Source organism: Elephas maximus, chromosome 6, assembly GCF_024166365.1.
Source record: "Elephas maximus indicus isolate mEleMax1 chromosome 6, mEleMax1 primary haplotype, whole genome shotgun sequence".
Lineage (NCBI taxonomy): Eukaryota > Metazoa > Chordata > Mammalia > Proboscidea > Elephantidae > Elephas > Elephas maximus.
In genome coordinates this window covers 142,550,483-142,563,457 of record NC_064824.1, presented here as the reverse complement: position 1 = coordinate 142,563,457, position 12,975 = coordinate 142,550,483, and the positions used below count along the sequence as shown (strand labels likewise).

The 12,975-nt window shown below is 64.4% G+C and overlaps 1 protein-coding gene across 1 annotated transcript; it reads right to left on the bottom strand.

The window, feature by feature from the left end:
- Positions 1–2,825: 2,825 nt before the first annotated feature.
- On the bottom strand, positions 2,826–12,945 carry RNPEPL1 (arginyl aminopeptidase like 1). The gene is made up of 11 exons (XM_049888612.1): positions 12,355–12,945; positions 9,119–9,259; positions 8,538–8,689; positions 7,922–8,038; positions 6,881–7,116; positions 6,586–6,699; positions 6,192–6,304; positions 5,700–5,808; positions 4,694–4,924; positions 4,343–4,485; positions 2,826–3,617 (listed from the first exon to the last, which is right to left on the bottom strand). The coding sequence occupies exons 1-11, from the start codon at positions 12,886–12,888 to the stop codon at positions 3,339–3,341; spliced, it is 2,169 nt and encodes a 722-aa protein (XP_049744569.1). The 5' UTR covers positions 12,889–12,945; the 3' UTR covers positions 2,826–3,338.
- Between the last annotated feature and the right edge of the window lie 30 nt (positions 12,946–12,975).

The following is a 12,975-nucleotide window of genomic DNA, read 5'->3' as shown; positions in this document are numbered from 1 at the left end:
CACTCGCCGCGGGAGCCCGCCGCTCCGTCGCCCGGGTAACGGCGGTGGCTGCAGCCAACCACAGGTGCCGCTCCGCGTCACATGACACGTCAGCCCAATCGCACTCGGGCCCGCTAACCCCGCCCCGCGCGGTGGTCCGGCCCGGGGGGCGGGGCTCTTGAGCTCGCTCTCGCGAGGCGGCGCCATCGCCCCGTTGTTTCTCCTTCCGGGGTCTGGCGGGAGAAGGAACGGCCCCGAGTAAGGCTCCCACCTAGAAAACAGTCGGGCACCTTGTCCTGGGGATGACGCGACTCGAGCCGGTCGTCGGGACGCTGGGACTGGTGGGCTCTTGGAACTGCAAGGATCTCAGAGGCGGCCGAGGCCGGGCCGCGGACTACAGACCCAGCATGCAGCGCGGCCTCCCAGCATGCGTCTCTCCTTCCGGCGCCCGGGTGCGCGTGCGGACCCGCTCCCGGCGGCCTGAGCGACGCGGGTTCCGGCTGTTGGGCGGAGCGAGCCGGGAAGGGCAGCTCCGTGGCCGTCGCTGCCGTGGTTGTGTGCTGGGGACTTGGGGAGCGGTACGGCCGCCGGGAGGTGGAGGTGGTGCCGGGGACGGGGAGCGGTACGGCAGCCGGGAGGTGGCCTGGGAGGTGGTGCCGGGGAGCGGTACGGCAGCCGGGAGGTAGTGCCGGGGACGGGGAGCGGTACGGCAGCCGGGAGGTGGCGCCGGGGACGGGGAGCGGTACGGCAGCCGGGAGGTGGCGCGGGGTACTGGTCGCCCGGCCACTTGGGACTGGGTGCGCCGGATCCTCAACGAGCGCAGGGGCGAGGCGGGAGGGAGCACCCTGCTGAGCACCCCGTTCCCAGGTGGCCCTGCCTGTGTCCCTGGTGGCTGAGCGTGCGGGTGCAGCTCGTGGCCGCTCAGTGCTGCGGGGTGGCGCGGACAGTGATTGCAGGACGTAGCAAGGATTCCCCCTTACTGCGGGATCCTGTCTTTCCCCGTCCCCGCTGGAAGGAAGGCAGCCAGCCAGCCAGCGACTTAACTCTCCGCTGGCCTCTCCAAGCCTGCTCCCTTGTGGCAGGAGCATGCACAGATGGCCTGGGAGGGAGGGAGGGGTAGTTCTCCACCAACTCTTGGGGCCTTCTGAGATGTTTGCATCCCCAGGGTACTTTTACCCAGCCTTGAGAAAGGAAGGTCGGATCAAAGCCCTTCTTCTGCCACCAAGTGCTAAAATCCCTCCTGCTGAAAGACGCTGGACCTGGAGGTCCTACCCTGACCTCTGCTTGCTCGGAGTGGCACCTGCAGCTCCTCCCTCTGAGAGGCAGGGCCCAGACGGGTGGCATCTGTGAATGGCATGACACTGCTGCCGTGACCCGACCAGCCCCAGCCTCCTGGTTTGGGAGCCCAGGGCCACTCATCTCCTTGATGGGATTCCAGAAAAGGGGAGGGCCGCATAGCTGGACACCTCTTCTCTGGGATGCAAGGACTTACCTCAGTAAAGCTCAGCACCCCCATGGGCCTTCAAGTCTGTCCCTCCCAGCAGGCTGTGGGCCCTGTGAGGGCAGCCCTGGTCTTTGTCTCTGGCCCCCTCCCAACCTCAGATGGGTTCCAGGGCAGGCCTCTGGGACACCTGCTCTGTTGGTGACAGGGAGGGTCCATCTTGCCACTCTTGACAGATTGGCAGGAAGGCCACGCTGGCTTGAGTCTAAGCCACATCCTCCAACCTGACCTACAAATAAAACTGGCTCTGTGATTCCTGTTTATTCTATTCTTTCTAAACGGAGAGTGTCAGTTATGGTTTACAGCAAATAGCCCTGCTGTTGGACACTTGCAAGGAGGACCCCTCGGGTGTGGGAATGCCCTGCCAGTGCCACCAGCGGGACTCCATCTCAGAGCTGGGGTGCTTGCATCCACTCCTATCCCAGGGGAGCCCCTTGGGCCTGGTTGGGGACTGGGGCCAGCTGTCCAGGGGCTGCCCAGAGCCTGGGGCCTCGTTTTCTCCTCATTCAACCCACGGAGGCTGAGGGTCTGTCTTTCTCCACCAGGTGGGAAAGCCAAACTGAGTGACAGTACAGCAGTGACCACAGAAAACTGGCCTGGTCCTGGCCGGGGTGCCCAGGGTGAGAGTCGGGTCGTCGCTCTCAGAAGGGGATGCAAAGCACACGTTCAGGACAGGCCCCGCAGGCCATCACTGAGACCAGGATTTGGCCAAAGTCACAGAACAAGAAAGTAACAAGCAGCCCCATCTGGTCTGACCTGGGTAAAAATCCAGGGGAGGCCAGGCCCGGCCCCAAGAAGTCTGCTAGGAGCTGGGGGAGGGCCCTGAGAAGCCCTGTGGTGGGGGACAACAAAGGCCTGCTGCTGGTCTTCATACACCCACGGGCTGCTGGGACAGCACAGGGACTGTTCTCAGAGGCCCTGGAGCAGCTGCACTGCAGGGAAGATGTTCAGCCCCATTCAATATTTCCCTGCCGTCACCAGGGCCCTGTGCATCAGAGGGCCTCCACAAACATGTCCCCCACCCTGGCTGTGACCACCTGTCATCCCAAGTCCCCTACCCGCCAGCCCCACCCCCAGGGTCCTGTGTGGATGCAGAGGACGTAAGTCAGGACACGCAGGGGCAGGGAGGTCAGGTTTGCAGAGTGGAGGTTTAATGGGACCGTCCTAGTGACTCCGCAGGCACAGTGCGGGGCCCAGTGGAGGTGCTCATCCCAGCGGTCCCTGGACACCCCATCTGGGTGACACTGCAGCACACTGCAGCATGGTGGCCTAAGGAGAGCACCGGTGCCACCTACCCCTTCCCTGTGGTATTGCTTTGCCCCTGCGCCCCTCCCGTCCCACCCACCCAGGCAGCCCCATGCTCCCCGGGGCCGGGACCCTGGTTCCCTGAGGGGCTAAGGCTTTCCTCGGCCCTGGGCCCCTCCCCAGGGACATGTGGCCTCTCCCTGGTGTCCCCTGTCCCCATGCTGCACAGGGACAGAAGGCACATATACATCCCCGGCCTCTGCCAGGCGGGCCCTGCCGAAGAGGCTCTGTGGGAAGCGCAGCCCGTGCAGCCTGCAGACTTAAGGCACAGTGTGGCGGTGGCTTGAGGCCGCGAGGCCCTCACCCTGCAGAGCCTGGTGTGGACGCCCGCCCCTCCTGCTGGAGTCCAGGCTGGGCGCGGCCTCAGTGTGGGGACAGGAGGGCATGGGTGCACCGGGAGCTGCCGCTCAAGCCTGCAGTGCAGGAGAGCCGGCCAGCCAGAGAGGAAGCCTCGCGTTTGCCTGGCTCCCTGCTGGCCTAGAAGAGCCCAAGGGCCCGCGCCGCAGAAGGCACAATCGTGATGTCTGGGAAGTTGTGGGCAGCCTGCACAGGGCTAGGCAGACACGTTGACGTCCCTGAGAGAGATGGCACTGCCGGGGGCCTCGTCACTGAGCAGCAGGGCCGGCGTATCAGCGCCTGTGTCCCGCTCGGTGCTGGGCTCTGCAGCCAGCTCCACGCCCGGGCCCAGGCCCTGGGACAGGATCTGCTGGATGGTTCTGCGCAGGTTGGGGTGCAGCTGGCCCTGTGTCTGGTAGAAGACCTCCAGGGCGAAGGGCTTGAGGGCGCCGGTGCAGAGGTCCTCGTACAGCGGGATGGTGTACATCCGTGACATCTACAGACCGCAGCAGGCTGGCACTCAGTCTCCCTGCCCCCACCCCTGCTGCAACCAAGTGTCCAGAACCACTGTCAGCCCACCCCACCCTATACAACCACTGTCAGCCCCCACCCCACTCCACAGAACTTCTACGCTGGAGAGGCGCTGCCCAGGACTGAGGGTGTGCAGCGGCAGGCCTGGGTGCTTCCAGGCCTCTGTCTGAGGAGCTGGGATGCCCCTTAGTGCCCAGACCAGGATGCCCACCCCTGCAGGCCTAGGACCCAAGGTGGGCCTAGCCTAGACCCTGACTCCTGCTCCCAGCCTGTCCCCTCCCCACCACAGCCTATCCAAGACTGGCAGGGTGACACCCTGAACCCATGCCATTCTTACCTGGCTTGTTTCCCCACACCCAGTCCAGACCCCACTTCTTCCTACCCTGTTCTCTGGAATACTCTGGGCCCCCAGCCCGTGGATCAGACTCCGGGGCTGGGATGGGATGGCAGAGACCGAGGTTGGGGGGATGGTGGGGAGGACAGGTGGTGATCGGGATGGTAGGGGGAGAGCGGCAGGAGGGCTGGCAGAGGCTGGGGCAGGTGGTGCGAGAAATGGTGGGGGGAAAGTGCGGGCGGTGGGAGGGACGGCAAAGGTAGGTAGTAGGGGGGCAGGTGGCAGGTAGTGGGAGGGACAGCAGAAGTGGGGGCAGGCAGGGGCCCTGCCCCCAGGCGGCAGTACAGGTGACGCACCTGGCTCTCAAGGAAGCGCCGCACCCTGTGCAGGTCAGGGTAGTAGTCGTTGCGGACCACCAGCTGTAGCCAGCGGATGCGGATTTCGGCGTTCATCGAGTCCAACAAGGACGAGTAGCACTTGGACAGGCTTGTCACCACCTCTGTGGGAAGGACACGTCAGGACCATCCAGGCGCTGCTCCTCCCCAGCCAACCATCCCTCCCTGCCTCTCCCCTGCAGGTGGGACCCACCCTGGGGAAGTAGGGACCCAACCAGGGTGGAGGGACCCACTGGGGACAAAGGGACACACCCTGGGGTAGCAGGGACCCATTCGGGGCAGAAGGACCCACTCGGGGCAGCGGGGACCCACCCTGGGGCAGCGGGGACCCGTCCAGCAGCCGGTCCAGGAAGAGCGCTGTCTGGAAGGTCCTCCACTTGGAGATGTCGATGGTGCTGGCCGAGGCGGCCACCTGGTCCAGGGGCTCTGCCGTCCACAGCTGGAAGAGGGTCTCCACTGGCCGAGTCAGGCTGGATCCCTGAGACAGGTCCGGCTCCGCCAGCGGAGGGCCCGTGGCGTTGAGCCAGCGCTCGAATTCCAGCCCTGTGTGGGTGGGGGAGGCAATCCTGGGGTCCATGCTGGGCTGGGAGGCCTGCCCAGGAGACCCAGACCCTGAGGGCTGTCCCTGGGCAGGTGGGCCTCCCCAGACCTGAAAGCCCCTGCTGTCCCCGAACACAGCTCCCAGAGACCAGCCCTGGCTTCTGCCAGCGAAAGCCACTGGAGAAGATTCTGTAAAGGAGTATGGGAGGGAAGGCTCGGTGACCATCCCACGCCCCTCCTGGGTCTAAGACAGTGGACACTTTAACCCACCTCAGGCCAGGTGCCCTGTACCCCATGAGTCAGGGGATTGGGGGCAACAAGCTCCAAAAATGACATTCCTGCCATATAGCCCCAGAGCGGGCACCTGTGGGGCAGATCTCAAATATCCCCCAGCCCCAAAACAACCTTGATCCACTCACCCACCATCCAGAACACAGCGTCGCCATGCCCAGATCTCCACCACACCCACTACCCTCCGGTCCCTTCTCTGGTCCCCAAGCCCTCAGACCCCCATGACACTGTCATGGGCATTTCACAGCAAGCCCTCTGCACGCCCTGTTTCCTTGGCCTTCTTTCTGAGACCACTGGACTCAGCCAGCTTGCCGAGTGTCACCTCCTCTGGGAAGCCTCCCTGTCAAGCTTGGAAGAGCAACCCCTCTCTGTCCCCATGGCGCCCAGTGAGGGCTGACTAAGCAAAGGTCAGGGGCTGATATCTTGTGCCGGGCGGCCACCCCCCCCACCCCCTCCCCCACCATGAGCCTGCAGCTGGCCGCCTTACCTGCCCGGCAGTCCACGCTCTGCTCCTTCAGCTCTGGGAAGAAGCTGAGGAAGGAGTCCAGCAGGTCCTGGGCCACCACGCTGGTGAACTTGTACTTCTCCACATAGGCCTGCAAAAGAGAGGCAGGGCCTCAGCGGGCCTGGAGGGGCTGGGTGCACACCCACCCACCAGAGCTGCCTGCCTGCACCCAGGGGGCTGGGCCCAGGGGGTTGCATGGCCCAGGGCCACTGCTGCCACATGGGGCCTGCTGAGAGACAGGAAGGGGAAAGTGAGGGAGGTGGCATCCAGGCACTGTCCTGAGCAAAGGCAGGCCAGGTCCCAGTGGGCACCAAGACCCCCACCACGCCATCCCTGTCCTCCATCCCCCTACTGCCAGGAGAGAAGGACTTCCTGTACCACCATCCCAGTCCCCAAGCCAGCAGGAGCCCGTGAACCAGGGAGGGACTTGGGGCAAGAGGCAGCAGGGTCTGTAGTGAGAAGGGGGCTGCTCACGCGGAGAAAGTCGTCAAAGCGCTGGGGGTCTCCGCAGAGCTGGGATAGGTAGTACACGAAGCAGTAGCCCTTCTCGTAGGTAAACAGATTCATCAGGTGGCTGGGGTTCACTCCTAATAGAAAAGAGACCTTGGCTCTTGGGCCGCACCTGGGACCCTCTTGTGTCTCCTGGTACGGGGAAGGGACAGTGGTCTGGGCCACAGAGCAGGAAGGGCCAAGAACCACCAGTGTCCTCACACACCTAAATACTTACTGACAGCCTGGTGCTCTGTGCCCACGAGGGGTGGCTGCAGGCCTGGGGATCTGGGGGGCCTTCCTGGGGCAGGGGTGGGTGGGTGGCCAGGCGGCCTTTCCAGGGACCCAACTAGGTGGGTGTCATCCAGGAGGCAGTTACCTGGCTCCAGCTTGGCCTGCAGCTTGCTGACCGGGCTGTCCTCTCCCAGCAGCTTCATCTGCCGGTGCAGGGCATCCAGGCGGAAGGCCGTCTCCAGACAGGTGAAGGCTGCACCTGGGCAGGCACAGGGAGGCAGGGGGAGCTAAGCACCCTTGACAGGGCCTGGGATAGCAGCCTGCGCTGAGCCGGGCAAGCCACAGGCAGTGGCTGTGACCGCATGGCCAGGGTAGGCACCTGAGGCGGCTGGGCTCTTGGCCCCTGGCTTGGGCCCCTCCCCCTGCCCCAAGGACAGTACCATAGGTCTCGGTGGTGATGCGCCGCTGCGCGTAGGTGGCCAAGCCTTCACTTAGCCACATCTCCTCCCAGGTTGCATTGGTGACGGCATTGCCAAACCAGCTGTGCGCCACCTCGTGGATGACGTCAATGATCAAGAACTCGTCGCTCTCCAGGATAGAGGAGATGATGAAGGTGAGGCAGGGGTTCTCCATGGCCACGATGGGAAAGGAGGGCGGAAGGAAGACGATATCGTACCTGCCAGGCAGGTGAGCAGCTGAGGGGCCTGGCCTGGAACATCCATGCCACCCTGTACCCCAAAAAGGTAGGGTGGGCATGGGTAACTCAAGGGATCCCATAGGAGTACACTCTCCCAGGCAACCAGCGCTCCAGACACACCCAGGACATACCTGCCCACATGTGCAGACCAGACCCCCCCACCCCAGGACACACATGCCCACATGTACAGACCCCCTGCCCCAGGACATAACTGCCCACACGTACAGACTCCTACCCCAGGACATAACTGCCCATGTGTACGGACCCCCATTCCAGGACGCGCCTGCCCACGTGTACAGACCAGACCCCCCCACCCTAGGACACACCTGCCCACATGTGCAGACCAGACCCCCCCGACCGTAGGACCCACTTGCCCACATGTACAGACCCCCCCCGACCCCAGGACACACCTGCCCACATGTACGGACCCCCCGCCCCAGGACATAACTGCCCACGTGTACGGACCCCCTGTCCCAGGACATAGCTGCCCACGTGTACGGACCCCCCCGCCCCAGGACATAGCTGCCCACGTGTACGGACCCCCCCGCCCCAGGACGCACCTGCCCACGTGTACGGACCCCCCACCCCAGGACGCACCTGCCCATGTGTACGGACCCCCAGCCCCAGGACACGCCTGCCCAAATGTACGGACCCCCAGCCCCAGGACACATCTGCCTACACGTATGGGCCCCCAGCCCAGGACATAACTGCCTACATGTGCAGACCAGACCCCCATCCCAGAACAGACCTGCCCACGTGTACGGACCCCCAGCCCAGGACATACCTGCCCCACATGTAAGGCCCGTACAGCCTCTCAGCCGCACTCAGCCACTGTTCCACCACGCCTGACAGCTTGCTGGTGGCCGTGGACAGCAGGCACGGCTCGGCCCACACACGGCTCCTGCAGTGTGCAGAGGGTGAGCCAGGACCCCTGGCGTCCTGGAAAGCCCCCTGCTGCTCCCCTGCCTTTGCCCCACCTGCTGCCTGCCCTCAGCCATGCCGCTCCCACCCCGCAGGGACCGCGTGGCACCTTGAGGAGAGCCCCCACCCCTGTCGTCTCTGATCTGTAGGAGCCCGAGTAGATGTGGCATAGGACCAGTGGTCTTGGCCGTGGTCTCAGCAGGGGGATGGGCCAGCAGGCAGCAAGGCTGCTGCTGGTGTCTGAGGGCCATGGGGTAAGCAGAGGGTCTGGCAGGGGTGACCCTGGCCATGGCAGTGAGGCAGGTGGAGGGCTGTTCCTGCAGTGGGGCGCAGGCCGTGAGCATCCCAGTCTGGGTGGGGGTCCTTGGCAGCACAGCAGAAGACGTAGGCCACAGACTGGGCCCGCAGTGGGGCTCTCTGAGGCCAGGCCTGAGCCCCACAGAACAGCAGCGTGGCGGGAGGCAGAGCAGAGGCCCTACCTGGGTCCGATATCCGCGGGCTGGAGGTCTCCGGCCACAAGGGCCACGAGGTAGGCAGGCACGGGGTGCTCCATGTGGAAGCGGTACACACCCTCCTCCTCCACATACGTGCTCTGGGTGGCGCTCATCAGCACCTGCACCCCTGAGGGAGCCTGTGGGACCCCAGACTGAGAAGCAGGCGACTCACCCATCAGGGCCCCCGCACCCCAGGTCAGGGGACCCCAAGCTTCCAGTTTGGAACCTCCTGCTTCCAGTCAGGGGGTTCAGCCATTGCGGGTCGGGTGACCCATGGTCCCCACTAGGCGACCCACCTCCCTCATCTGAGAGCTCCCCCGTGTCAGGGATCTCTATGTCCTCATCGGGGGCCTTACCCTGGGTCCAGGGACCCCATCCCTTGTCAGGCCTGTCTGTGTGGAGCCCCACACTCCCCCAGCTCCTACAGAGCGTCCCTCCCCCCGTAGTGAAGAGGGCGCACCTGGTGGCAGATGCCAGCCGCAGACCCAAGCAGGTAACAGGTAACAATGAGGAGGAGGCGCAGGCATGGCTGTCTGGCCTGGGGGCTGAGCCACCTGGGGGCTCACCTTGACGACGGCCGAGTAGGTGCACTTGACAGCTGGTGTGTCAAAGCAGGGGAAGAAGGAACGGTTGCACACGGAGTGGCCCTGGGTGAACACGAAGGGCTTCTCATGGCCGTAGGTCAGCTCCGGCTCCAGCCACCAGATCTGTGGGTGGGTGGGCATCAGCAGACAGCCACCCCTGAGAGCACAGCCTGTCCCACAAGATCTGCCCCTGGGGGCTTTCATCCCCCAGCAGGCCAGAAAGAGGGGAGGAAGCACCCCAAGGCGACAGGGAGTCCACAGGCAGAGAAACAAGTGGACGCCAGTCAGGACAGCGAGAAGGTGGGTGGTTCGAGGAGGCTGGGGTGAGAAACACCGGGAGGCTGGTGCTGCCTGGTGGAGCTGAGGGTGCAAGGATAAGGCCATGGCAAAGCTGCCTCTCGCAGGGCCTCAGGGCCTGATCTGTCACCCTGAGGAAAATCCAAACTCCGGTAGGGCCTCCGAACCAAACCCGCACCCTTCCCCCCTCCCCTCCAGGTGACTCTGCAGACACCAGGGCCCTGCTCCTGCCCCCCACGGACGACCATCAGGCTGCTGAGTACTCAGGTCTGGTGCGTGCCCTGCCCATAGAGGCTCCCCACGCCCCCTCGCCTCCACCTTCATCCCCTCACACCCCTGCTACACTCTCCAGCCTGAAGTGACTGTCTATGTGCCCTGAGCGCCTGTGGTAGGGGGGAAGGAAAACCAGGAGAAAAGGTGGGCCAGAGGCTGCAGGGAACACCAGGCCTGGGAAGTGATTGGGCACTGCAGGGCTCCAGGAAGAGCTAAGGTGGAAGGGGAACGCTGGGAGGCGGGATGCCCTGGAGGCAGCAGGAGGGGCCCGTTGCTGGGCAGGACCTGTAGGGATTCTGAAGGGGATACAGGGTGTCAGGGGCATTGGGGACACCTGGGGTCTAACTCAGGTGGCAGGTTTAGAGGAACGGAGGTGTGCCTACTGCAGTGGTCTCCCTGCACTGCTCTGCCTGCCACCAGGGCCTAAAGTCAACTCCATGACCCTCCAGAGGAGTTAACACAGAGGGCTGGGACCCTTACCCATTCAGGCATGGCTGGAAAACTCCCGCTGCAGGGGGAGCCCACGGGCCAGGCAGCAGGACGCTCCTGACCCTGCAGGGCCTGGCAACGGTGTGGCCCACATACAGCAACGCCAAAGGGCCAGAGGCTGGTGGGCATGCCCCGTGGCCACGGGTGAGGCTCCGTGAGGTGCAAGAAATCGTGTTTATATTGCCTTTCTCACCACGCTCTTGTAACTCCCACCAGACGACTAAGTGGGAATACGCAAATAAAGCACTCATGACCCACTAAAAAGACGGTTTGTTAACAATGCAAAAAAGGTGCATGGCACCCTCGTGGGGGTAGGACCACGCAAATGAGGTGTAGGGAACTCTAATGAGAGGATTGGTTGGACTGCCATCCCACTAAGCTTAAAATAAGCCATCCCAGACATGGAAAGGGGAGGAGGAGAACCTCTCCACCACTAAAAAAGAACAGATGGGAGTGGAGCGCATCCTTTGGACCTGGGATCCCTGCGCTGAGAACCTTCTAGACCCAGGAGACAGCGAGAGAGCTGTAACACTGCAGACCATGAAAAGCTGCAGCAAGAGTGGCAGAGGAACGGCAGCAGCAGAACCAGGAGACCAGTGCAAGGTGGCTACAGTGGATGTGCCAACCCAGGGAGCGAGAGAACTGAGTGCCTTCGGGCCAAGGGCTCCTGGTGGAGTGGGACGTCTCCAGGCACTTTGAGGCAGAACTAAAGAGCTTTGTAACACTTGCCTGAGCAGGACAGACACTGTGCCAAGGGGCCAAGGGGCCAAGGGGCCGAGGGCCAGAAAGAGACCTGCCTGTAAACATGGCTTGGAAGAGGCTGTCCTGATCAAAGAACTGTATCCCGAGCATTCCTAAACCTGAGTTGTAATCTGTTACTTCCCTAAGACAACCAACAACTGTGAGTACGGTCTGTGAGTGCTGCGGGGCCACTGCAATGAGTTACCAAAGCCAGCAGAGAAGTAGAGAGTGCCGTGAGAGGGATGGCTGGCGTCAGAACTGGTAAACAGGTTGGACAGACGGGGTATGTCTGACCTCCGCCTTATAGGAATCAGCTTTGGGTCGCTGATGGTGATTCTCCTTCCCCCTTGTGGAGTTAGAGGAAGTCAGACGGCCCCGCCACGCCATGTTTACATACCACACCACTTCCAATAATGTGGGCCTGTGCCTGCAGCCTGCTGAGGGCCTGCTCCTACCACATGCCAGCTGTGGTTGTGAGTGGGCTAGCTCAAGGGCTCCAAGTCCACAGGTCCCTTCTCACCTGTCACGCTGCCGGTGCTGGGGGCATACCTGTTGTCTGCCAGCACCCCGAGCATCAGAGTGGCGAGGAGGCTGCCGCAAAGAAAGCACCTGTACAGCCTGCACCTGGCCTCTCACCTGGGTCCTTTGTGGGCCCTGGCCCGACACCTCTATGCCCCGGTCTGTCACGCCGTCCATTGGTGCCATCAGTAGTGACCGCTGCAACCTCCTGGGCCTCCCAGAGCTTCATGCATGTGGGGGGTGGGGGGTCACGTGTGCAGCCCGCATTGGACGCAGGGTGAACCCACACACTGTGGGACTGAGCAAGGCCCTGCTTCATCCTGACTGCCTGCGAGCTTCACCATGGGGGTACCCAGCAGCCACAGCACCGACCTGGCCATTTTGCCTCTGGCAAGGTTTCTAGGGAGGGGGCACCCATCCCCACAGCCCTGCAAGCCAGCATGTATGTCTGTGGGGGCCGCTGGCCTCAGCACCCCCAGCCCCTACCAGGGGAGTCCAAAGCCAAGTATCATACCCATCTCCAACACAGGAGAACAGACCTGGCTGCCTTCCTGCCACCGCAGGCCCAGCCATTCCTACCCCTGCTGCCCTCACTGCCAGACACTGGTAAAGGGGGAGGTTCAGCAGGTGTCTCCTCAACAGGGAGGGCCCTCCCGGGTGACATGCTGTTCCCTGTCCCTCCTGCCCACCGACCCAGAGTCCAAGAGCTCCCCAGACATCAGCCAAGCCTCACGGAAGGCACTCGGGCAGGACTCTGGGACAGGAAGGCAGAGCCGAAGCCTGGGCCAGATGAGGGCGAGCCAGCCGGGAGGCCCGCCCCTTTCTGCAGGTGCCCGGCCCCCCAAACACTGCCAGGGCTCAGGGTCCTCACGAACGCCCGGGGTCCCCTGCGGACTCACGGCGGGGGCGTCGGTGGAGGTGTATCGCAGGATGACCTGGAAGGGCTGGTGCGCCGGCAGCTCGGGCGGCAGCGTAACAGTGAGCGAGGAGCCATAGTCGGTGAACGGGTCCACCCGGAAGGCCAGCGGGGAGCAGGCGGGCTCGGCGCCGGGCGCCTCGGGGAAGGCGGGCAGCGGAGGCGGCGGGGGCCCGGGCCCCGGCGCGGCGAAGGCGAAGGCGCAGGGCGGGTCCGGGGCGGCGGCGGCAGTGGTGGGGGCGCGGCGGAAGGCGGCCGAGTGCAGGCGCAGGGCCGGGTGCGCGTCGAGCACGAGCGCGCGGGGCGCGGGCCGCCGCGCGCACAGCTCCAGCACCAGGCAGCCCGCCAGCTCGCGCGCCTCGGGCCGCAGCTCCAGGCCCAACTGCAGGTGGAGAAGGTGGAAGAGCTGCGCGCTGGAGGCCGAGGCCACGTCCAGGGCGGGCGGCGGCTCCGGCGGTGGGCGGGCGGGCGCAGCCTCGGCCCCGGGCGCCTTGCGGCAGCAGCACTGCGCCGCCATGCCGCGCGCTAGGTGACATCCATGGGCGGCGCGGGCCGGGCGGCGGCGAGGGGCCGGGCGGCGGCGGCGGCGGCGGCGGCGGCGGCG